The sequence below is a fragment of the Myripristis murdjan genome, chromosome 2 (assembly GCF_902150065.1).
Source record: "Myripristis murdjan chromosome 2, fMyrMur1.1, whole genome shotgun sequence".
NCBI lineage: Eukaryota > Metazoa > Chordata > Actinopteri > Holocentriformes > Holocentridae > Myripristis > Myripristis murdjan.
Genome location: NC_043981.1, coordinates 15,921,897 through 15,947,194, shown reverse-complemented (window position 1 = coordinate 15,947,194; position 25,298 = coordinate 15,921,897). Strand labels below are relative to the sequence as shown.

Sequence of the window (25,298 nt, the reverse complement as noted above, 5' to 3'; positions counted from 1 at the left end):
GGTGTTTCCATTATTTTGTCCACCCCCACACCCCAAGCGGTCCACCCCAGCCGCCCCGCTCCATCCCAGCACTCACGGTTGCTCTGACAGGCTCCGGAGCCGTCGTTCGGGCAGATCCGGGTCTCCACCTTCTTCTTGCCGAGCTGCAGCTGCTGCGGGTCGGGCAGCAGCGCCCGGCAGGTGTAGCGGGACCTCTGCTCCTGCCGCGACCCGTCCTGACTGACGTTGACCGGCATCCAGGGCGTCCAGGGGGTGTTGCGGCGCACCTCGGGGCAGGCCTCCAGGTTGCACGCCTTATACTCCTGGAATACAGGACAGAGGAGGCATAAATATATTCCAGTGCATATGCTGCCTCATATGGTTGTATTAAGCAACATAGGCTCTGCTCATAGCTTCATATTGTTGAATTGCTGTTTTTATGTTTTCTATGTTGTGTTACATATAATTAAAGCAGTCAAACTTTTCCATGTTCTGGACCACCAAGATGACCCCCCATTTGAAGGGATTTTACCCTATAGAGCCCCTTTCACCAGCATTTAAACACAAGAAATCTTACTGAGCACCACTAATCTGACCTTTAAATAAATCACTTTGACCATTATAAATATAGTGTTCTCATCATTTTAAAAAATATATATTTTTAATTTTTTAAACAATTTATTTTTATTTTTATTTATTTTTTTAATTTATTTTCACATTTTCCCACAAATTTTCTGTTAATTTTTTTTTTTTCAATTTTATGATTTTTTCCCCCATGTTTTTTGAAGGAAATCAAGTGAATTTGCTTACATTTCAAAGGGCTAAATTGTTTAGCTGCCATAATCACGGTGCAAAGACAATGTTAAAATGCTCACTCATACATTTTTCTGCATTCTAACAATCTCTAGTGTTATAAATTACAGAGAAATTGAACTATTGCTCATTTTGCTGAGGCGCAAAACTCAGCATGTTCATATAATCCTGGTTTGCTGAATTACCTTTAGATTGTGTGTTTCTTCTGTTGTATCTGCTCAGTTTTGGCTGTTTTCTAATCACAAAGATGATGAGAAGCAAGTTTACGAGCCAATTTGAATCTTTGTCTTGATCACTGGGGTGTTTGGGAGAAAATCCAGGCTGAGAAAGAGGCACTTTAAAAAAAAAAAAAAAAAAAAAAGCAAAAAAAAAAAAAAAGCCATTTAACCCCCATCATTTCCAGTAGAGCTGCTCTGTAGCCAACAGGAGAGCCAACAGTGATGGCACTAGGGAAGCTCCCAGTGTGTGTGTGTGTGTGTGTGTGTATGTGTGTGTGGCTACAAGAAGAGAGCAAAGAACCCTGTCAACTTACCCTGGATAAAAATGTTCAGATAAATAAATTAGTTTGCGCCTGTATGTTTACAAAAAGCAGAGAAATAAAAAATATTATGGGGTTTTTGATCGGAGCTAATATCCAGATATATCTGCTGTGAAGTACATCTGAAAACGAGCTGTCTCTAATCTGGAAAAATCTATTCTGGCTGGTGGTCCTGCCAGTTCTGGGCTCAGGCAAATGGATTACAAACAATAACATAATGAATATTGCTGAACCAGCCACATGGCAGACGAGAATGGTGTTTTGTCTTCATTTTCAATTTGGGTGGTTTTGTTCCTCTCTCAGCTAATTTAGTTGGCCGGGACACTGCAGCAATAAATCTGTGTGGATTCATGCATGAGTGTATATAATTTACAAGAGGCAGCAAGTTGTGAAAAGGAGAATGGAAAGGGTGGATAAAATGTATGGAGCTGAAGGCGTTTATTTTCACTTTAAAATTGTATGTATTTTCAGATTAGAAAGGCTGGGTTTAAAAAAAATAAAGTAAAACACCATGCATTTTGAGTTCAGATGGGTTAGGACAGTCTGCAGCAATTACAATGGCATCATTGTTACTACATGTTACATGATGTGTGTGACTCTTAAAGCCTGATAGTAGGCTTGTAGATCAATATATTGTTTTTTTTTAATCAATCTTTAGAGCCTATATTGGCCTGTCATTGCTGCCAAAATGGACTAAAAACACGGTGTCAGTCTGTAAAACCTGCCTCAGCCAGCCTTAAAGCAAAACTGAACTTTTGCAGCGTGTTGGGCTACTAATCCACCATATTATCTGTCGTGACACAACAGCATCCAAAATAACACTTGGAGCACATTACAAAGCAGATTATGAAAATATAAAAAAAAAAAAAAATAACAAGTCCCGGTTCACATTTTTGGGGTAATTAAATGATTTGTAAATGTATTATCAGGCTGCTTCCTCCTGGCGCAAGACTACTCGGCAGAAGTTTCCTGTAAGCACCACCTGCTGGATCTACTTTCCAGTTCAAACAACAAGAAAAGAGCCGTTTAATTGCCCTCAAATTTGTTTTTTATACCGCCATAATTCACTTTGTTTGTGTTCATTCATGTGCTAAAAAGTGTTATTTTGGGAGCTGTTTTGCTATGGAAGTGAATGGAGAGATAGAAATCCAGTGTTGTGGATTAGCAGCCCAGGGGAGCACGGAGCATGTGGACTCATATCACACCCAGGGAACTATTTAACCCACCACCCTAGTAAAGCTGAATTTTGCTTTAAGAAACTTTAAGGAAAGTGGAGCCACATATGCAATATTTACCACTCTTGCGATGCAGCGTGCACATGTGCATTTGGTGATATGGCAGCAAATTCCAATTATATCCTGTGTATTTCAATTGGATCTATGCATTAAAGGATGGCATTAATTAATGGAGCACAGTGCATAAAAATGACAACCTGAAACATTATACGGTTATCTGCCTACACTGAACTTTTGTAATACATTCATTTTACCCGTTACCTTGATATTAATACAATGCAGCCTAATTTCTTTAGTTCTTATTGCCTTTGGTGATGGCAGAGTGTACTTCTCCATATTTTGCTTTGCAGTGGCAAAGGCTTGAATCAAGTTCAAATCTGGCTTTAGACATTACAACAACTGCATATCTATATTAATCTATATCTATATTCATTTCTGCAACAGGCTGGTTGATGCCCTTGCGAGCTGTGGTTGTCGTTCAATGGGCTCTTCTGATTTTCAAGAGAAAACTAGAAGAATCACGGAGTTCAAACCACTTCCTTAGCGCTGAACCTCAGTCACGCGCTGCTCATCAGTGCGTCCGTTAACTTGCCATCCAATTACCCAATCAAAAAGTAGACGTTCGCCTCTACCAACAGGTCAAGATCAGTTTCCTTATAACAGAAACGAATGGCAGTGGAGAGCAGAGGAAAACAGCCACTTTCATCAAGAATGAAATGAAATGTCTTTGTGATGAGACAGAAAATCTTCTGAAGAAAGGGGGGCTTCTACAAATAAACGGTAAAAATAGACTGAATTTCTGTAGCGCTTTTCTACTGTACACACTGCTCAAAGTGCTTTACAGTGTTTTTGCCTCACATTCACACACACATTCACACACTGATGGCAGAGGCTACTACGCAAAGTGCCAAGCTGCCCATCAGGAGCGGTGAGTGTGTGTTTGCAGGACCGCCTCGAGCTGCAAACGGCTTCAGGAAACGCTCGTGTGGCTTCCCTCACGATACACTTGGTGCAACAACGTGCTTTGGAAAAGTCACGCCTGGCTGGACTATGATGCTTTATAGCAAAACTTTCCACTGGGAGAGGAGCAAAGAATCAAAAATGTCAGAGTCACTTTGGAAATCCCTCAAGTTTGGATTCATCAGATCCTACAGATGGTGAAATGTATCTATGCCACCCCTTTGAGATTTAGACTTAACCCTCTGAAACCCAGAAGCCTATCTTATGTTAGTGTTTCAATGCTTTATTTAACTTGTGAAACAAAATTGTACGTATTTTTTCATGTATTTTTTTTTTTCACAAACACTTCAAATACTTTAAAATCAGTACTTACACAACCTATGAAGATGCAAGTTTTTGCTGGAACATGCAGATTCTTGTCTAAACAAACAAAAAGACTCTCAAACCACAAATTTCTGTTTTTTTTTTTTTTTTTTTTTTTTTTTTACTTTTGGCCCTTTTACCTTGTTAAGAGAGATTAATAAAGCACTTTAAAAATAAAAGCCCATGGGTGTCAGGGGGTTAAATCCCACGCTCCTCCTCTCCACTGGCCCAAGAAACTGAAACAGCGCTGTCATCATCATCGCCTGAACAGGTTGAGATCTTCCTTTATGAACGTGACAGCGTACCGTAGCACATCCAGGACAGCTGTTGCCGTTCTCGCAGACTCGGGTCCTGGAGTGGACGCCCCCTCCGCAGTCAGCGCTGCAGCGAGCCCAGGGGCCCCAGGCCGTCCACAGCACCGGCTGGGGGCAGGGGGTCTTTTCGTTGCACAGCCTGGAGACACAGAGCGGGACACATGCAGCACATCACCTGGATATAGCCCCTTACATTCACACCTGGTAACTGTATAGATTTCCTGCATGATGTCCACATGTCAGTCCCTCTTACCGCTCCTCTCGGCCCTGGCCAACACAGATTCGCCCGCCGTGGCGAGGTGAGGGATTGTTGCAGGACCGCTGCCGGACCTCGAAGCCGATGCCACAGCTGGTGCTGCACTGGCCCCACGACGACCAGGGGGTCCAGCCTCCGTTCCTGCGGGACACCATGTGACCAGACAAATGTAAACGCTATTACGTACTCATTTTTTGCGGGGGTTAAAGCTGCAAATAATCATTAGTATATTCCAAAAAACATGCATTTTTTCAGTGTTCAATGTGTCAACCAGATCTTTATTCTTGTCAGGGTGAGCCTTTAGATCACAGGACCTAAAATTTTCCATTCCACCCTGGACAATAATTCCACAAAAAATACAGAAAAAAAATCAAACTGCATTGTATTTATCATCAGAGGAGGAATGCCACCTTTAATTGACCCTTTAATTGACACTTTAATTGTGAATTGTATTGCACTGAAAGTCACAGCTATTGCACAATTCTCTTCTTAATAAACAGAGGCTGCATTTTGTTTCACTTTTCTGTTTGGTTTTATGCAAAAAACACAAATTTATTTATTATTGAGTGGTAATATTCCATAGGGTGCATTTTTTTCACTTTTCCGATTTAGTTTATGCAAGAATAATGACCCGAGGAGGGTCCCTGGGTGTGCGTTTACTCACCATAATGAACCTTATTGTGTTTTCTATATCAATCTACTTTTTATGGACGGTGGCTGTGACTGGCTCTGTGCTCTATGTTCTTTGACATGGCGCCTTTCTATTTTGCACTCCCATCACTTGTATTTTTCTGTGTTTTAATCTTATTGTTGTCCATTGTTGTACTAAGGCTGCTGTGACACTTGAATTTCCCCCTGGGATTAATAAAGTACCTACCTACCTACCTACCTTCCTTAAAAAAACACTCAGCTGAATGTTGACATTTGTGCCTACAGTGGTTACTGCAAAAATGTCCATCCTCAGAGATACTTTCATAACAGTTTATTTTCAACACCACAAACCAAAAGCAAATACAGAGTGGAGCCTCACATCCATGTCACCGTACGTCCTTAGTAATAAAAATAAAAATTCTGGCCCAACATATCGGTCTATCCCTCCATCCAGAGATCCAGACCCGAAGGTCCCACAGAGACGGACAGAGCTGGGAAGCAATCTGAGCTAAAGCCACGCCATATAAAACATTCCTCAATTTGCCTGAGTGCCTCCTGTCCGATGGGGCCTCGCGCTCTAATTCAATAGACGTTTCCTGTAAGGACACGATTCAGTTTCACTTCCTCCGCCATAATGCACCAGCGCCCACCGTCGGGGCACGGATTAAGATGGAAGGAGCCATCCCATCTCACTAATCACACGCAGAGCGGGCAGATGCACGGATAAAGTCACAATGAAGCGCACCATTACTTTCATCAGCTAATTAGCCATATCAGAACCTGCTGAAGAATAAATGTATTGTTATTTTTATACATCTGTATATCCAAATCTATCAATAGATATAGATAATTAGATAGATTAGAGGTATAAAACTGAAGCTTGAAAAAATGAGCTGCTCAATACACAATAGAGAGAGAGAGAGAAAGAGAGAGAGAGAGAGAGAGAGGTTACTTCATAGCACAACAGTAGGCATGTATAAAAATAAAAGCCAATCACAGCCATCACAGGTTGCTGGTCAGTCCTGCCTTTGTCCCCTCCATCATATTAAACAGACACAGTGACACAGTAATGCATAATAAAATACAGTGACAACACAACACAGCTGTGAAAACCCTGCTAACTTTCCCTCAGACTCCATAGTTGCATCTGGTGGTGGGAATTTATTTATTTTACAGAATCTCGAGTTTGCAACAGACTGAGTTTTTCACAGAGGGTTAATTAACGCTGGAGCAGTCCCTCCCTGCGCTGCGTTCTGCCCCGACATCCTGTTTGAGGCGGCAACAGGTGGAATTATGGAAGCAGGACATCGTTAAAAATTGCTGCTTTAAGCAAAACGCCTGCGGGGCCGAAGCACCAACTCTCACATGTGCAGATTCCCGTCTTTCTGCACTTCTCCGGCTCGCACTTTCTCCCTCTTCCTCCCCCTTGGTGACGGGAACCCACAATCTGGGTGCAGACCAACCTGCCTGGTGTTACTTCTCTGTTAAATGATGTTCCAGGATAAAGAAATATGCAGCGTGCACATTAGCCGCATGGATCACTGTGCCGTGTTTACCTGGTGTGGCTGCTGGGAGCGCACACAGCATGAAAATAAGAATTCTGCATCGATCGCTCACATTTTCAACCTTATTGCTATTTTCCCGGTGTGCCACGGAATCGCTAGCTCTGCTAATTTGAGTTTGTCAGGGAGGTGCTGATAATAAAGTACAGGTGAAAGTGAAATGCAAATGTCCCCCTTTTCTGAATCTTAAGTATCCCGGCGCGTTGCCACTCAAGATATCTTTGCAAACAGCAGGTGTTGATCATCAAATTTTAGGTGCCGGTAATCAGAGAACTGTCACGGGAAATACATCAACATGACTTTGACTTCTTGAGAATGGCATCGGTTGCGTAGTTTCATCGCAAATGAGCCGACCACCGACTGAAAAATGTCTGCGGTTAACGAAATGATTGATTGACTCCAGTTCTTACAGTTTGGTAACAATAGCAGGTAAATTATATTCTTGTTTGGCAGTTCATAAACAAACCCATTAGACGTAATTAGAGCTAATTAGAGCGCCGTGTAACAACCGTGGGGATGTTTTTTTCAAAAATGTGTGCACAGCGTTTTGGAAATTAAGTTATTTACCTTGAGGCATCAGAGGCCAGGACTGACTTTTCAATAAATATCAGCATCCACTTCTGATATGATGGAGGTTCCTCTCAATCAGTATAATTATTATTATTATTTCTATCCAGCGTGGTGTGAAAAAAGTGTGATGACAATTACTCTACAGTCTGTTTAACCTGCATTGACAATGTGACACATTTTATTTCTTCATTAAATTATGGCTGAATTAATTTTCCATTTAAATGAAGCGTTTTCCTCGGAATAGGTGTGTGTCACTCTGCTGTAAAATGCTGCTAACTTGAACATATTTCACTAGTTTGGGCTCCAAGGGACAGGAAAGTTTGCCTTGATCTTCTCTGATAATCTCTAAATTAGTATTGTACACTAAATATTTGTATTTGTGGGTTTTTTATGATGGTTAAATTCAAAAATCCTGAGGAGGAGCATGAGGTGATTGTGAGAGAGCGTACCTGGAGCAGTTTGCCACCTGGATGGTCGGGCCCTTGCATTCGGCCCCGCCGCACCGGGCCGCCGGGCCGTCGCACGACCGAGACCGGCACACGCAGCTGCTGACGGAGCCCTCGCCGTCGTTATGGTTGCAGGGTTGCCATGGCGCCCAGGGGCCAAACCCGCCGTCCTGCGTCAGGTTCCTCACCTTCAGAGAGGATTGGTGAGGCGGCGAGTTCAATAAAGTGGCTCGCTCAGACTTGCGTAAAAGCACCAAAATTGGTCCACCTGCACGGTTTGATCCCCTGAACATTTTCAGAATTGGAGCCATCGTCAAAAATTGGCGCCTATTAAGTGAGGGGGTCATTTTTTCTTCCCTCAAATGACAGCAAATGGGTTTCCCTCAAAATCTGTGGAACCATGACAAGATTAATAATAGCCTATACATCTACACATTTGCATTGATGGCCAAGGAACACACCAGTGCTAAAAAAAATAATAATAAGTAACTGTTCAGTTCATCATATAACGGCAGATTCAGTAATATTATGCAAAGCTACTGAGTGGATTTCTAACAGGCGTATTTCTTTACACAGAATCAATGAATTTACCGTGCCTACTGATAACAGAGGGGGAAAAAATGGTGTCCACCGTGGCCAATCCGTTTGGTGATGGCATCAATTCTGAAAAATGGCATCAGAGCATCAAAGTGCACATGCAGAGCAATTGAGGCGCTTTTACGCTGAATCGTTTGGCCAATTTCTGCCGAGTTCCCGTCTTTAATGACACGTCCGTCATTTCAAAACTATGTCAGCTTCACTTAAAAAAAAAAAAAAAAGGTGGCATGAAAAGTTTTTGCAATACTGGGCAGTAACCTCAGGTGAAGGACAGAAGCATGAATATATTTATGCAGTGTTGTGGAAAGACCTCCTGATTATCTCTCTACTGAAAAGCGAGGACGTTTGGCAGGTACACAGAATGACTGAATAATCCACATTTGTGTGTATATGCATGTGTCATTATGTGTGTGTGTGTGTGTGTGTGTGTGTCTTACCGGGCAGTCAGTGATGTTCTGGGTCCACTGGTTCATGTTGGAGCTTTCCTCGATGGTGGTGCAGCGCTGTTGTTTGCGATCCCAGCCACAATAAGGGTCCCGAGAGCCTAAGCAATGCCTGTCCCGCCACAATAAAAGACACCGGTTGACTGATCGCTTGACATGAGACAGCGACAACACAAGCGGAAGACAAGATATTGTGGCGTGGACGGTGAAAGGTTTTCTTTACATGACAAACCATGCTGATGTCATTTCAGATTGATTGGTTGATTGATTTAATTCACAGTTCAGGAAATGGATGTTTAATTGACAATTAACTAGTCTGATAATCGACTAATCATTTTGAGTCATTTTTAAGAAGAAAATTTCCAAATTCTTTGATTCCAGCTTCTCAAATGTGAATATTTTCTGATTTCTTTCCTCCTCCATGACGTTTTCTGACATTTTACGGACCAAAACAGCTAATCGAATAATCGAGAAAATGATTGATGATCGGTAATGAAAAGAATCGGAAGCTGCAGCTGTACTCAAATCCAGCCGATGTGACATTACTGTGGAGTGAAGGCTCTGTCGTTGTTCTGTGAAGAGGTTTTCCCGCTGAATAGTGGAGTGTGAAGTGAATGTAAACTGACTCTGGCCTTGGTAAACATGTTGTGTAAGCTCCAGACAAACACAAGCTAATTAGAGGTTCGGACGAGCGCCCCAGTGAACGGGCTCCTCTATTGCTGTTTGCGTATATAGGTGTGTGTATACGTGTGTGTGATATTATGTGGGAGCTGGAGGACTGTTTGCATGGGAGGGAGCCATTTCCTGCTTGTATTCTGATCATTAATCACATTGATCTGGCTGTTAGACTGCACATGTAGTCGCGGGGAGGATAAAAACACTCGAGAGGATTTCGAAAAGCGGAAATCCTAATCTTGTCCTTATCTGGCGGTGTGAAATGTTTCTAGATTCGGTCTGGACATGCAGATGGAGACGCTCAAACAACTTCAGAATTTGCTTTCAAACGGCCGGGTTCACATCTGAGATCCAAACGCGCGCTGACACCGCATTGTACTGAAACGGGGCGTGACAGATTAGCATTTGAGGTGCATATGCTGCTCATGTGACTTGACCCGGCAGGGCCTGGCAGCAGCTCTGGACCTGGTTCAAACTCTGAGTGTGTGTGTGTGTGTGTGTGTGTGTGTGTGTGTGTGTGTGGAGGGTCACAGGGCTCCTCAAGAGCTCCTGAAAGACCAGTTTCACTACTGAGCACGGGCGACATTCCCAGCCCAGTCACCAGGAAAACATGTTGGCATTTTACGTCTCTGTAACGACGGATGGCTCCATCGTCATGACTTTCCCCTCGCAAATTTTGGTTAAATTAGAGCTGTGTTTGTTTTTAGCGAGCAAACGTTATTTGTCTCATATTAGCAAACGCCGGCTAATGTTAGTTAACATTACCTTAATGTTAAACATGACCTTTTCCTCACCTTAATGAAGTAATTCTGGTGTCTAATGAAGCAAACACTGTGGCTCCACCACACGGGTGATAACTCCAAACGTTGATATGCAGCTTATTTTTGGTTCAGAGACGCTGACATTTCAACGTATTTATTGGTTTGCATAAAAGTAAAATAAAAATGACTGGGTTGGACATTATCCTTTAACTTTGAATGTAAGAAAAAGAGGCCAAAATACAGTTGGATTCTCTTTTTTTTATTTTGAAAAGCTGAATACTTTAAGCTTATTGGGTTCTAATATTTAGTTGATGGATTACTCTGCATGGACTTTTGTTCTTAGGTCAAAAAAGTACCGTTTTGATTTTTTAAGTACGTTTGTCACACTGAAATGATGAAAAACATGAGCTCTGATGTAAGATTTGATTATTCAAAAGTGAAATGAATCAACAGTTGCAGGCTCAGCTGTTTTCCTTCCTTCCTTCCTTCCTTCCTCCCTCTTTCCTTTACAGGCTTTTATCAGCTCAAGGGGAAGTTCAGAAGCATGCATCGCCTGAATACCAACACATCGGCCTTTTGGCATTCTGCACTGAGAGTAAAGCTAGTGAAAGCATGTGCACACACACATGCACACAAACAGACACACACACACACGTGCATGCACAGACAAACTAAACACTCGGTCCATTAGCTCCTGACTGGCAGCCCGAGAACAGATTAAGGCGGCAGGGTTCTGTGTTCAAACTCCTACTGCTGGCAGAAAACCCTGCAATCAAGTGGCGAGAGGAAGGACACCCAACAAACACTCAAACATTTCGGGGCTTGGGAGTTACACATTTCCCTCTAGCTGCCACATATAATTTTCTTGCACTATGAACGAAACACTCATTCATTTTCCAAGCCGCTTATCCTAATTCGGGTCGCTGGTGTGCTGGAGCCCATCCCGGCGCTCATCGGACGGAAAGCGGGAAACACCCCGGACAAGACGCCAGTTCACACCTCGTGGCAATTTAGTATTTCCAATTCACCTGAGTTGCACGTCTTTGGACTGTGGGAGGAAACCACAGCTCCCAGCGGAAACCCACACAGACAGCGCCACCCAGTGCACAAAACAGATACTGGCTTTTATTATGAAGCACCTCCTTGTATGCGCATGTTGAGTGTACACTGAGAGAATTGGGCTTGTGTATTTTGGCCTGCAGGTGGCACTAGAGGAAAGGTGATAATGTCACCAAAGCTGGCAGGGTTCATCCTCTGAGGAGCATGAATGCCTAATCCAAATTTCCAGATTTTGAGATACCAGATTTGGCAGATTTGGTGTAAGGGTGGCGGTAGAGGAAACATCATGAGGTCACCAAAATAAACAGTGTTCATTTCCAATCAGTCCAAGAGAGAGAATCATATAGAAACGGGAAAGGCAACCAAAATGGAGAGGGTTCCTTCTCTGAGGAGCACGAGTATCCTGAGCAAAATTAAATTCACTACATTTAGAGACGTGCTGCATGCAAGTCACATGTTTGGCCTCATGGTGGCATTAGAGGAAAGATCACAATCAAGGGGAAACACTTTGTAAAATTTGTGCACAAAGTTGTCATTTTGGCGGGTGGAGTTAGAGTAATGATGCTACTAAAACTGAAAGGGTTCATCCTCAGAGGAGCATGGACGTACTTCACAAATCTGATGGTAAATCCGCCTGATAGATTTCATGATTTGACGCAACGCTGCTTTGGAGTTCAGTGATGAATGTCAGCTGGTGGGGCAAAAATGAAATATTAGCCCGTCAGCATTGCCCACTTCTGAACTAACTGAGGTTCCTTCTTCTTTTTTTTTTTTTTTAACTCCTGAGATAAGGCAGACTTTCAACGGAAACCTGCCTCTTCTGCCTTAAAAAGCTGCTAACTTAAAAGAAATCCCTTACTCTGGCTTTCAAAGGGAGGGTGAGCGTCCCATGATGGTGTAATCGCTGCTTCAGGTGCTTTTCCACCCTGAAGAGAACAAAATTCAGGGGGAAACACTTAATATTTGGATTTTTTGGGGGGGAATATTTTAGCATACTTATTCCCCATGATGGATGAATCCAAATTCTAGAAAAAACAGCTATTTCACTCCAGAAAGGTGCTACACTTTTATCTGCAGTTTCAACAGTTTGGTGCGTTAACCCGTCTGCCACAGCCCGGCTTTAGAAGATTATTTCGCGAGCGCTGCCAGTCACACGGAGAGAGAACCCGCTCCCTCTCCCCGTCGTCATGAATGTGTTACGAGGAGCGAGCGAGTCCAAGTCAAGCATCAGCCTCGTGATTCCGCTGCCAAGTTCATTACCATGATTATTCATCCTCTGGGGCGGTGGGGGGTACAACTTTTCCTCTCAACTATTTAACAAATAACTACAGTTCATAAATCGGAGGCCTGGAGACACACACACACACACACAAGAGCACATGCACACACAAACACACACACACGCTGTAATTAGGGAGGAACTAACTTGGAGGCAGACAGTCGAACACTTTACAGGTTTGTGAGTAAATGACTTTGTTGCTTTATGAAAACTGGCTCCGAGACTCCAAGATTTGCGGCTGTATCTGTCTCTACAGCCGCGTACACACACACTTTATCAGCAGATTCATTAATAACATTTGGTGTTTTTTTTTTTTTTGTTGTTTTTTTTTAAGCCCTCCTGCGCCGCTTTATGCAAGTTGAATAACCTTAACTCTCGGATCGTTACTCATAAATTGAATTGTAATTCAGAACAATCACACGTGACTAATCGTTTTCAGACCACGCCATGCATGATATTCCACTGGAGCTGCGCATAACAGGCCGACAATTATTCTTTCTGACAAAAAAATGATGATAATGATGATCGTGTTTTGCTGCCGGGGCTTACTCCAAATGCCAAATGACAAAGTGTGCTTGAACAAATTTGCAGAATTACTGATTATGTAATGGAAGTGCTGCCTGTGAACAAGCTGGTGCTTAATTTAGCGAAGGGACTCTCTGGTACAAACATGCTCGTGTGCCTTCTCTTCTCTGCTTTTCTTTGCAAAACGCCTGACGTGCTTTGATCATTTCGGGCCACACACACTCCAGCTGGTTTGCAAAACAATGGTGGCCCTGAAGAACGGCTTCCTTGTCGGTATCCGTCACAAAATGTGACTGACAGCAACATTGTGCTCGCTCTCGTTCTGCTGCGGCAGCACTGCTGATGTAGGCAGCGGGATCAGCTGTTGTCCCCTCGCCTTCAATTCGCCGATTGACTTTCAAGTCACACATGACTCACGCCGTCTTGTACCGTCTCTGCTCGGCAAAGTGGGCATTAATGGAGCCAGCGGTGCAAGTCTGATTATTTTGTATAAATCTACTTATCTACAAACGAAATGAAAAGTGTGCACAGCTACTCCATTACTCTAGCTCTTACTGCCTTGAGGCTTGAAACAAAAAAAAAAACAAAAAACAATCAAATAAAACTTTTTCACCATCATTTGGAGATAGTAAACGGAATAATTAAGTTTACAACAAAAGGTTGCTGCGTTAAAAATGGAAAAACACCCTTCAGCTAAATTTTATCCCATTCTTCTTCTTTGCAGGGCGGCTCAGGCAGACCGGAGGGGGACCTCCTGTGTAAGATCACAACGAGCCAGCTTCAAAGACCACGCGGCTGCCAAGTGAGACGGTCCGGCTGCTTTGTCTCGCCTCTTGTCTCCTGCTGAAAGTTTGAGCGTGAACACACTGCACACACTCCAGCTCACAGTCAGCATGCACACACACACACACACACACACACACACCAGGCTGAGAGGCAATCTCAAAAAGTTAAGCAGGGAACTAAAGTCTTAAGATCAGTGCAGACATTTTCTCTCTCTGACTTCACACTTCTGCCAGTCTTTTCCCAAATTTTTCTCATATTTTAGAGCTGTGATATCATTTCTCCTCTCTTTTCTCCAGCCGTCGGTTTCCATTCATTCCACTATGATATGAAAATGAACTTTCAGAGACTTCAGACTTTCTTCACACCAGTTTTCCATCACCAGAATATAAAGTCCTCCACATTAGTTTTCCTCAAAGCAGCAGCACTGTTGGGTTTTCCCGACTTCCCTCCGCCAGGGAAAATAGTCCCCGGGGAAACGTTTGCTTTCCACAGATAATTATCAGTTTTGTGGTTTATGAACGTTGAGGACTTTGTTCGCCGCAGAAGCAGAACATGTTTCAACCAAAAAGTCTAATTTGAAAACGGAGGGATTTCAATTACATGCTGTGAGATCTTTAGTTCCCCCGCATGATTTGCAAAATGGTTTGTCGCAATGGAAAATGTGGGGAAATTGTCTCAAATAGGCCAAATCACTGTATCACTTTAAGGGTGAAATTCTTCTTCTGTTTTTAAGAAATAAAACATCTTGGTATGTGGAACTACTGTATCTTCCTCTGTCCTGAGCAGAATTCATTAAAAAACAAAAAAAGTTGCATTGGTTTCATCAGACCTGAAGACGTTTTCCACATGATTTTAGGAGACTGACTGTGTCGTCTCGGATAAAGAAGATGGACGTGATGTGGCTTCAATAAGAAGTGTTTCATCTGTCCAGAATAATATATTGTGTGCATGGAGCGTCCACACTTTACCATCCAGCCCTGCGGGTGTTTTGATGTTGTTTTAACAAACTTCTTCCTTGATAACTCTCTACCAGATAATTATGCATTCATACTCTCGCCATAACAGAAAAGTACCTTGTTATGCTACAACCAGGAGCCCCGATGGCCTGCTTTGTGCTTTTATTTGGGACAAATTGAGGATTTTCAGATCCAATTTACCAAAAAAAAGGCTCTACATTCCTTCCCTGTGGAGTGGTAAGTGACACTTCAAAGCCGGCATAGAGGAATGCTAATGAACACTGCTGCTACAAAAAAAGAGGACTTTGGAGCCGAGTGATATATTAAGTGAAAAAGGCTGCGCACGCTTCCTTCAACACAGTGTAATGAAATTATGATTTCTTCTACTTACAGTTCTTTAACATGTCCTGAAAACACTGCTGCTACATAATGTCAGTTTGCAGGCCTGTGAAGGTTTTCTGCAGGTGCCGGAAAACCAAATTTAAGACTTGAAAGAGCTTTTCAGTGTTAATTAATTTAAGACCGTTTCAAAAAAGCAAAATAAAGAAGTAAAGAAGTAAAATCTGCACAGAGAAAATGAAAACGAAACTAAAAGTTCTTTCATTATAAATGGACAGAATAAAAAAAAGGACAATGAGAAGTTAATTGTCGTTCATCAGACAAAACGTAGATTGAACAGCTAACTCCGTTTTAATGTAAAAGTAGGCATAAAGTACAAACCTGTCGCTGCAAAAACTACAACAGGATTTAAGATACTGCACGACTTTTTAAGCCTTCAGTTCAGACAATTTGAGATTCTTCAGACTTGTCTAGAGGCTTGCAAACTTTGAATACCTGAGCGAGTCGAGGAAAAGACCATTAATGCCGGCGCTGTTTAAGGGTGTTTTCCTGACAGCCCCGGATCAATGATTAAAAAGCGAAAGCTGCCAGGGTACCGGCTCTCTCCGAACGGCGTCTGTCTCTGCAGGTTATTCAGCAGCAACTGATTGCTCGACATAATGTATCACTGAGAAAAACTCTGTCAGCGCAGCAATGTTCCAGCAACTCTGACTCTGACAGCAGCTGAGGTGCACACACACACACACACACACACACACTTAGACACACACTCCGGCACTGTGAGACGGCCACCGAATTCACTTTTCATTATCCGAAGGCGTGTGAAACCAGAGGGTCACATGTAATTAGGGGAGACAGTCTTGGCTGGATGGCTGACATGCATCGAGAGCCACTGACACTATGGAAGATGGCCTGAATTATTCAAGAGGGAGAGAAATCGCTTGGTCAAGATGTAACCGTGCAGTCACATTGTGAGTGACTTGGTTATTGTATCACTTTATTCTGACTAGAGACCATATTCCCACGGCGAGCTTTTTTGTTTTCGTTTCACTGCTTTCCAGTTGATCAGCAACTGAGAAAACAATGGACGGTAAAAATCTGGAGGTAAAACAACATGAACATATTTGATCACCCATTAGCTACCGTTAGACAACATGACACAATAGGGAAGGCATAAATTAATTATGGAATATCAACAACAAACATCTAGGACACATTTTCTTTCAAGTCCGCTCGCTAAAGCGGCAAAAAAATAGCAAAATAGCAAAAAATTGCCTTAATATCGGTGTATGTAAAACCATACTTTTAATCGTCAAAATGATCTCCAGCAGACCCAGATTCCCGCTCCACCAATTTCAAAAACTCACTATAATCACCTAGGTGACCTATTTTGGATGCAAAGCGGCAAATTTCACCAAAAAGTGACAATTTTGCATGCCTGAATATGTTGTTTTTCCTTGAGTTATGGCTCGATGTCCCTCCTAGATTTCTGTTATGATTGTTTTCTCAGTTGCTGATCATTTGCATGAATCTGGTCTATAAACAGCATGGAGGGCTCCGACTGCTTCTGTGTAGCGATCTGCAGTTTCTGGACATTTTATACGAGTGAATCATTTGTTTTCCTCTGTTTTAGAATTGCCTTTTTATAATGTGATGCTCTTTTTGATAGTTAACGTAACATAGCACTAATGAGGTTGTATTCATCAGAACCAACATACAGAAAAAAACTGAACTTTATACACAGAACAGTATTTTCTTTGCTGCTTAATGCTAATAGGTTGCTTTGGTCAGTGATTAGAAAAATACGATCAGCTGCAAGCGACAGAAATGTAGTTTATCAAAGTTTGGTCACGGAGACAGCGTTCATGTTCTCATTAAGTGAAATCTTAAGTGCCATCCTCTGAGAAATGATCATCTTCCTCAATGTGAATGGAGCTACTTTTCAGTACTTTTGTCTAAAAAAAAAAAAGTGATGCGGATCGTACCGTTCTGTGGAATAGCTGGAGCAGCGCTCTAACGGGATCTTCAGCAGCCGGTCATCAAGGCCCACGAATAAAGACCTGTCGCTGTGCAGGATCTGCAGGCTCTTGATTGTCCCACTCTCGCCTTCGGGGAGGAGCCTCATCTCTTCCAGGTAGCAGCCCCGAAGGCTTTTATTGGTCGTCGAGAGAGCCTTCAAGATGGTGCCGTATTCTGATTGGACAGATAAACCAGAAGGAAGGTTTTGGGATTGATCTAATCCAGTATATTTGTGGAAAGTGGAACGTTTTTGTTCAAACTCTATGGGCTTGTATCAACTCAAAATGTAAAAACTGCTGGATTATGTTGTAGTTTAAAGCAAAATTAAACTCACTGAACTCAATACTGTATTTCTATTTCTCCATATATTTCCATGGTGTTGAAAAACAGCTCCCAAAATAACATTTTAGCACAAAAAAAATGCAAACAAAGCTCATTATGCCAATATGAAAAACAACAAGAAGTCCTGGTACCCATTTTTTGAGGGAATTAAACATCTCTTTTAATGTTATTTCCCCATTTGAATTAGAAAGTAGATCCAGCACACACAAACTTCTGCCTAGTAGCCTTGCGCCAGGTAGAAAAACCCTGGTAGTACTTTCACAAATAACTGTAATTACTAGTGGTGGGTTAGATTCATCGAAATTGCGATGCATCGCGATGTTTTCTTGCATCGATTTGCATTGATTTTTTCACGTCGATTCTTTTCCATCAAGCCCGGAAAAAAAACGGGTACCCGGAACAAAAAGTAGGTAACGCGCACGCCACCCGGACAGTTTAGCAGGTAGGACCATAGCAAACGGAAAGCCGTTGTAAAATAAATGTAACTCACGGCTTCAAGGGACTTGCTTTTATAAAACGGTTACCCTACATATAGCCCATAAAATAAACACACAAGAAAAAAAAATCAATAATTTATTGGTATAAATGCAACAATAAAATTGAGAACTATTCATTCTTCCACCAAGCAAGATAGAGTGGACAGAATGAACAGAGCGCAGACGGTAAGATTGCTTTTTCATCTAGCACCTTCATCATGTCACATCAGGCTATTTCGCCTCGTTAATGTTGAATTGGATATTTCCATTAATAGTGCAGTTGTTAAAATAGTGTTCAATTATGTTTGGACTCCTCTTTGCAGGGACGGTGGTGTGCGTTTCGCAACAGGTGCGTTTTTGCGCAGACGTATGCCTAACGTCGGCTGTAACAATAATAATAAAAGTATACTGTTAATTTACCATACATCGGCGCTGTCACACTGTGTCCGCTTTGGGTGGAGATAAAAGGCAGGTGGATCAGGAGGCAGCAGGGAGAGGTAGGCTATTTCTCCAGGGAGGCCACCGGACACAGTGGGTTACCCGGCTGCTCAAATGAGTCAATATCAATATAGGGTACCATTTGGTGTCCCAGGCAGAAATCACTCACTTTTCATGAAAAATTTGCAAAATAACAAAACTCTGAGGGTTTATTATAAATGGCCAAACATTTAAACACACATTGGTACAGAGATACATCTTTAAAAGGGTGTTTTTCATATTTAAAAAATTTTTCTATGATTAGATGCATGTGATTTTGCCATGTCCCAAACTCCTCTCTACTAACTTCACTGAGTGAAATAAGTAGATAAATGATATACAATGTACAAACCTTTTACATGCTCTTGTTGCTCTCATCAAGTACTTGAATAAAATGAGTCAATTGGATCATTTATGGTCTAATGTAATAATAATAATAAACGTTTTGCATGTGTCCCTGGATTTGCTGTCCACCCTGTCATTAGGTGGTTACTGCCACTAAAAGAAACCACCAGCTGTAATCAGTAACATCACTACCACTGCTTTGTCTTTTACAAATGGAGTGAAGAATAGCTCCTGCAGAGAGAGGACATATCAACATTTATATTTTGACATTTTCATCATTTTATGATTGAACTTGAATGTGTTCAATCTTAATGTGTCCACCCTGTCATTGCAAAATATGAATCTATATAAATGCTTTTCAGAAATTCAAAATATGTTTGTTAAAGTATACACAGTCACCTTCCTAACTGATACATGTTGCTAGCTAATGGCCCACCATGTGCTCATTAAATGCAAACTTCAGCCAGAAACGTCCACCCTGTCATTGTCCACCCTGTCATCAAGTCTAGTTTTATAACAGTTTTATAAGTTTTTCAGTGTTCCAGAAGTCAAGTGGAGGACAAAACATATGCAGAGAAAGAAACCATTTGAAAGGATAGCTATGTTTATACTTTTTGTGGTAGGCCTACATTTAGGGACCAACATGTTTTTGTTTTGTTTATATCAATCTTGTTTGTTCCTCTAGTTGAAGGTTTTATTTATTTAATTTGCTGTTGTTGAGTGTCATTTCCAAATGTAGCCTACCTGTGCACAATTCAAAATACAGTAGGTGAAAAAAGTCATGTTTTGACAAAAAACATTTGTTGACAAAACCATAACATTGTCCACCCCGTCATGTCATTGTCCACCCTGTCATGTTCATGTTTTATGTGAATAAATAATTATTTTCACAAGTTATCAAAACCTTTTGTGTGATTTTGCTCTGAAGAGATTAGGGCCAAACAGTATTATTTCAAAGTTTGACCAGATACCTTTATTTATAGAGTTTATTCAGAAAAGAAAGTACAACTTTCACAGATTTTACATATACAAACATATTTTTCCATAATTTCTGTATTTTTGAGAGATGTTTTCCAGAAACTAAAATATATTCCTGAACGAGGGACCAAATACCTTTCTGAAAATGTACATTTTGTAATCAATATGATTAGAACATATTTACTCTATTTAGAAATTGTCCCATGACAGGGTGGACACATTTTGCAATTCACTTGTACTTTCTATTCTTGCAGTCAATTTATAAAAGGTGCAGGAGCTTGACCAACATGCATTTCTAACAGCTCAAGGTCTACTTTATACAATGGATATGGAGTTCAGTGGAAAATCTCATCTTTTTTTTGTGTCATTGGGAAGTCTCAAAGGCACTCTATACTGATATTGACTCAAATATGAATCCCCGCAGGCTTTCTATGTTTTTTTCGGCAGCATCTTTGTGATTTTTTGTGCATTTGTTGAAAGACACGGTGACATATTTTAGGCCATTTTCGTCGTGGTGAGTGCTGAAGGAGTCGGGCTTTAATTTGTGGTTGCCCTCGTTCGCCCTGCGTCCCATGAAGCTGCACGTCAAACCAGACTTTACAGACAAGCCCCCTCCTGATCCGCCGGCCTTTTATCTCCACCCACGAAACGAACGCCACCGTCAAGTACTTTCACAACACGATAAATTATAAACTATAATACATACATACATACATACATACATAAAAGTCAATGGTGTACTGTAGTGCCTGTGTACCAAATTTTTTAATTACTTTGTTATGATGGAACTGGCTCATGCAATTCTTTCACTCCCAGATTACATAGTCAAAATATTTTGTGTCTTTGAAAAATAATTCCTAGTCAAAAAAATCTTTATTTTGAGAGTGACATGAGTTAATTTATGGGCTATTTATTTCCAAAGCTAGCCACAGATTAACACAAAATCAGTCTTGCATGGAAAATAGCTGTAAAAATCGCAATAATCGAAGAATAGTGGCACCAATAATCACATCGAATCGACAAACACTGTAATCGCTATAATCGAAAAATCGAAGCTCCCATAATCGAAATCGCATCGAATCGTGAGGTACCCGCGATGGAGCACCCCTAGTAATTACCCAAAAAAGTGGGTACCGGGACTTGTTGTTTTTTTATACTGTCATAATCTGCTTTGTTGATGTTCATTTATGCACTAAAAGTGTTATTTTGGGACAGGTTTTGCTATTCAAAAAAAGTGAATGGGGAGACAGAAATACAGCAATCTGGATAAAACCCAACACGCTACCAAAACTCAACTTTTCTTTAAGACAGCGTGCTCACCAGTGCCGATGTACATGACGTGGTAGAGGGTGTCCTGGCCCTGCACGATGTCCACGACCAGCTTGGAGAAGCGCAGGTTGTCCTGGGTGAGCAGCGGGTCGACAGTCACCGGCTGGACCACGTCGTTCATCAGGAAGAGCCGCTGGGCGTCCTGAAGGCTGCGCTCGGTCAGGTTCTCCCCGGGGCCTCCTTCCTCCAGGGTGCCGCACTGTTTTCCCAGGAGTGAAGGATCAGAGTGAAGGTTTTCAATCATAAAACATTTCATCTCACTCAACCAGAGCCAACCAACTCAACTGGTATGGGCCAATACCACCACTGATAGTGCTGGACTGAAGCTACCAATGGCTGATATTCAATAATTACACCATCATTATCATCATGATCTTTTTTTTTTTTATCATTTCTGTTTCCAAAAAAAAATCCAATAATTTCATGTATTCAAAATAAAGACTAAAGGAAAAAGGTACAATATAATTTACTATAGATGCAATATTTAAACTGCACTGAAAACTGCCTTTTACTTTTTTTATTTAGCATTTTATTTATTGTCGTCGCTTTTACCAATTGTCTTATGTTGTGTGTACTTTTAATCTTTTAATCTTGAGCCTTGCTGCTTTTATGAGAGTGCCAAACTCAATTTCACTGAACCTCCTTATGTCTTTATGGATGTGTGCTGTGTCCCTCTGTGTCTCAGTTGCTTTAATTACCTCTATCTGCCAGCTCATACCAGTATAAGGTGACTTCATCTGGTTAAAACTGCTACTTTTAAAACTACAGGCTACAACTAACACGATTAAATCTTGTTGGTTTGGTGATATAACAATAACAAATGCTAATTTTAGCTAGAATTCTGTAATTCTCCTCAAGTTATATTTAACTCAAGCAGCTTATTCAAAAGGAGCTTGTTTATTATTTTCTTTTACAGTGACATCGACAGAACCAATAAACAGTATCAAGAATATGGTGTCCTCTTTGGGACAAGTTTGTCTCCATGAAGTCATGAACTAATTTCCATCGGGACTGGCCAGCATGCAGCACAGCTACGGGGTGTTTCTGTTTCTTTATTATGCAATAAGATAAAAAAAAAAAAAAGTGGTTTGCAATCAAAATCAATCATCAAAAAATGTTTTAATGCAAATCAAATAATTTTGTTTTTGAGAATTCAAAAATTTTGCTCGCCGTTGAGCTGAATCTTGTGGGCGGGTCAGTCTCGATCAGAGCGACAGACATCTCTTACATCCTCCATTCTGTTTGACTGCATGACTGTCAGTCAACACATTTTGATTTGGATTGGCTGTGTTATATCAAATTTCTTGCCGCTGTTGGGTGTTTGACAGAAGAAAAAGTAAAATTTCTGGCTCTCTGTAAAGACAGAGGTATTATATGAAACGACTGACCCTGCTTTCAAAATGCAGGGGCCTGAACACAGAGTTTTGGTTTGAACATCCATCCAGTGACTGTAATTTAACTTCAGCAGCTGAGGCTATTTGTAAAGGGTGTCTAAATGTTGCCTCAGCTGGCCGCCGTGGGCTGTCTGCAGGGAGACAAGCCAAAGACTGGACCAGAAACGACTCGCCGATGCCAGCCAGCACTGACGGCGCGGACTCGAGTTTTTCTGGAGAAATAGTAAATACTTTATGTCAACAAATTTGCCATCTATAAATTAAAGCATAATCAGCGCGGTGCCACTCGGGAACGGCTCGTTTTGCCTGCCAGACACCCATTTGCCTGCCGTTAACTGTGCATCGCCGTCTGTGCAGCGTGACGTAAACATGGCCCACAAGTGCACTAGCTTCACACTCCATGATATTGATGATTACTGATTCTTCCATCTGCTTTCCATATCGGCTATTATCTCATTTGGGCTTTGTTTGTGTGCCTACACATCAGCCAAATTAGCGTATGTGGGCTGAACACTTTGGTAAAAAAACGTGATTAATTCCCAAGATGTTGCAACTGCGATATGACTTATGTTTTTAGGAGGAAAGATAATTTTCATTTTCACTGAAAAAGCTACTCAAACGATGTCATTTTTGCCAAACAAATATGTTTTCTTACATCCGGGAAATACAATTTGTAGGCCAAGGCATGTCTGTGGCACCCTAATACTTTATTTATAGCTCCTACGATTTGAGAAAACTGATGTGGCAATTTTGCAACTTCAATATTATTTTGATTAATTGTTCAGGCCTCGTGTGCTTATGTGCTTTCTACTGCAGTTGTGCTCAGTCGTGCCATGGAGGAAGGAGTGTGTGCAATTTATAAAGGTGATTTGAGTGGTTAACACACCTTGACAGCCTCTCCAGTTGTGATGAAACCTGCACACTCGCAGCCCTCCGCGGCACACAGCTGCACAGCCCGGGGGCGAAATGCACAAACGATGCACAACACACAGAGAATGTATACACCGACTTCCAAACCGAAATCAGTGTTACGAAAAAGACGGTACCGTGCGGGCGCCTCCGCGTCGGCTCTCCGCCGCGCGCACAAAGACTTCCACCAGTCAGCTGAGCTTTGAGTTTTCAAATGCGACAAAGAGGATCAAATCAAAGTGGGAATTTGGGCAACGTTTAATTGGAGCTTTAATCTTTCCAGCGCACCAGAGCAGCCAATTAGGCCTCAAAAGAGTTGCAAATATAGCAACATTTATACTGTAGAAGTGCATGTTGGATCCTTTTTTTCCTATAAACATGATTTTTATTCTAATGCAGGTTTACAATTTCCACCAGTGCCACCTTATTCCATAACAGATCATAAATGTGTGATAATCAATAGGCTGCTGTGGATTATAATATATGGTGTTGCATAACGGCTGTGCATAACAATACAGTCGCTCCTCTTGTGCTGCTAGAGGACACTGCCAATAAGGACAGAATGAATCTCATGATAATAATTGTTATATATGTGAAAAACACATTGAAAAGCAGTGTGCTGACACCCATTGATTGGCCCATTGTGGGACAATGGGAACAATACCAGAACATTACATGATACACAATACGTGACTCGGCCACACTGCACGATGTGGCGAGCTTGTTCAGGGAAATATGTGATATACCTGCAAGTCCTGTATATTAAACCGTTTTTTAATTAGTAGATTAAGATGTAGATTAGATAATATTTGGTATCATGAGCTAATTTAATTTCTCATACACACAGTGAACAGTAAGGTCACTGAAACCTGATGTGCAATTTTGTCTTTTTAGATCATATTTCAACTCTTAGATGCATATTACATTGCTCTACTTTAAAGGCACAGTCCCCCTTTTTTTTATGAGGAACAACAGCGCCTCATGAATGTAAACTTTCCACACAAACAAACTGTTTCTCAACAGTCTTCATCTGAACAAAAATCGAGGACTGTGCCTTTAAAATTAAAAGCACAAGTTTATGGAAAGGTCATGATTTTGTTATATTTTGTCCTTTCATGTCACTTTAGATAATACGGTTAGCCCTAGAATTACCAAGAGGCTGCTGTGGCACACTATCCCTGTCAAATAAATAAATAAGGTAAAGAAAGAAATAATAAGAATTCCACAACCTATAATACACTTAAAGTTGTCTCATAAAATACAGGTAAGCATGTTAATTGACCTTAAGTTGTACCTGATTCATTTATTCATAACACCTTATATTATTTTATTGCATGTTGATGTTTTTCTAACACCACTCTGTTGTAATCCTATGTCCTAATGAGATGCTTATGATGTGCAATACAGAAATAAAATCATAAACTCCAGTGGTAAATGTGTTTATTTATGAATAATGACTTATAATGGTCGTACAAGCAACGATTACAGTTAATTTTACCAATTTTTTTCCTCAAATGATCAGTGGATGTCCCTCCCTTCCTGTCACAGTGGTCCTGAGTGTAGCCTCAATGTGAATTAGTCAACTTTGTGTAAAATGCACTTGAAATCGGTTACCTGGAAGTTGGGTATGGGGTTGGGGGTTGAGAGCCAGGCGGTGCGGGGGTTCTCCTGGTATCGAAAAGGTCCGTCAAAGGCCTGGGTGATGGAGCTCAGGTTGAAGGCACATACAGCAGAGGCCGATATACTGTTCCTGAAGGGAAGGAGGGATGTGATGACAGTCAGATCTTCGCAGAAATTTAGTGAGAAAGAAAAAAAGAAAGAAAGAAAGATGCTGTATCTCACTAAAGGAGCTTCTTCAGGGTGATGAATGGCCAATGCCAAATGAACAAAAGATACAAAAACTATGTAATCACGCTATCAAA

At 41.4% G+C, this 25,298-nt stretch overlaps 1 protein-coding gene across 3 annotated transcripts in view; it reads right to left on the bottom strand.

The window, feature by feature from the left end:
• LOC115374506 (semaphorin-5B-like) overlaps positions 1-25,298 on the bottom strand; it is an 85,525-nt gene that overhangs the window by 15,086 nt on the left and 45,141 nt on the right. For all 3 annotated transcript variants that reach the window (XM_030073470.1, XM_030073480.1, XM_030073488.1), the window contains 8 exons: positions 24,991-25,126; positions 21,065-21,272; positions 17,093-17,300; positions 8,722-8,839; positions 7,691-7,875; positions 4,456-4,599; positions 4,194-4,341; positions 77-302 (listed from right to left, as the gene is read on the bottom strand). In XM_030073470.1, the coding sequence (XP_029929330.1) occupies positions 77-302; positions 4,194-4,341; positions 4,456-4,599; positions 7,691-7,875; positions 8,722-8,839; positions 17,093-17,300; positions 21,065-21,272; positions 24,991-25,126 (1,373 nt within the window). The remainder of the gene's footprint in view (positions 1-76; positions 303-4,193; positions 4,342-4,455; positions 4,600-7,690; positions 7,876-8,721; positions 8,840-17,092; positions 17,301-21,064; positions 21,273-24,990; positions 25,127-25,298) is intronic.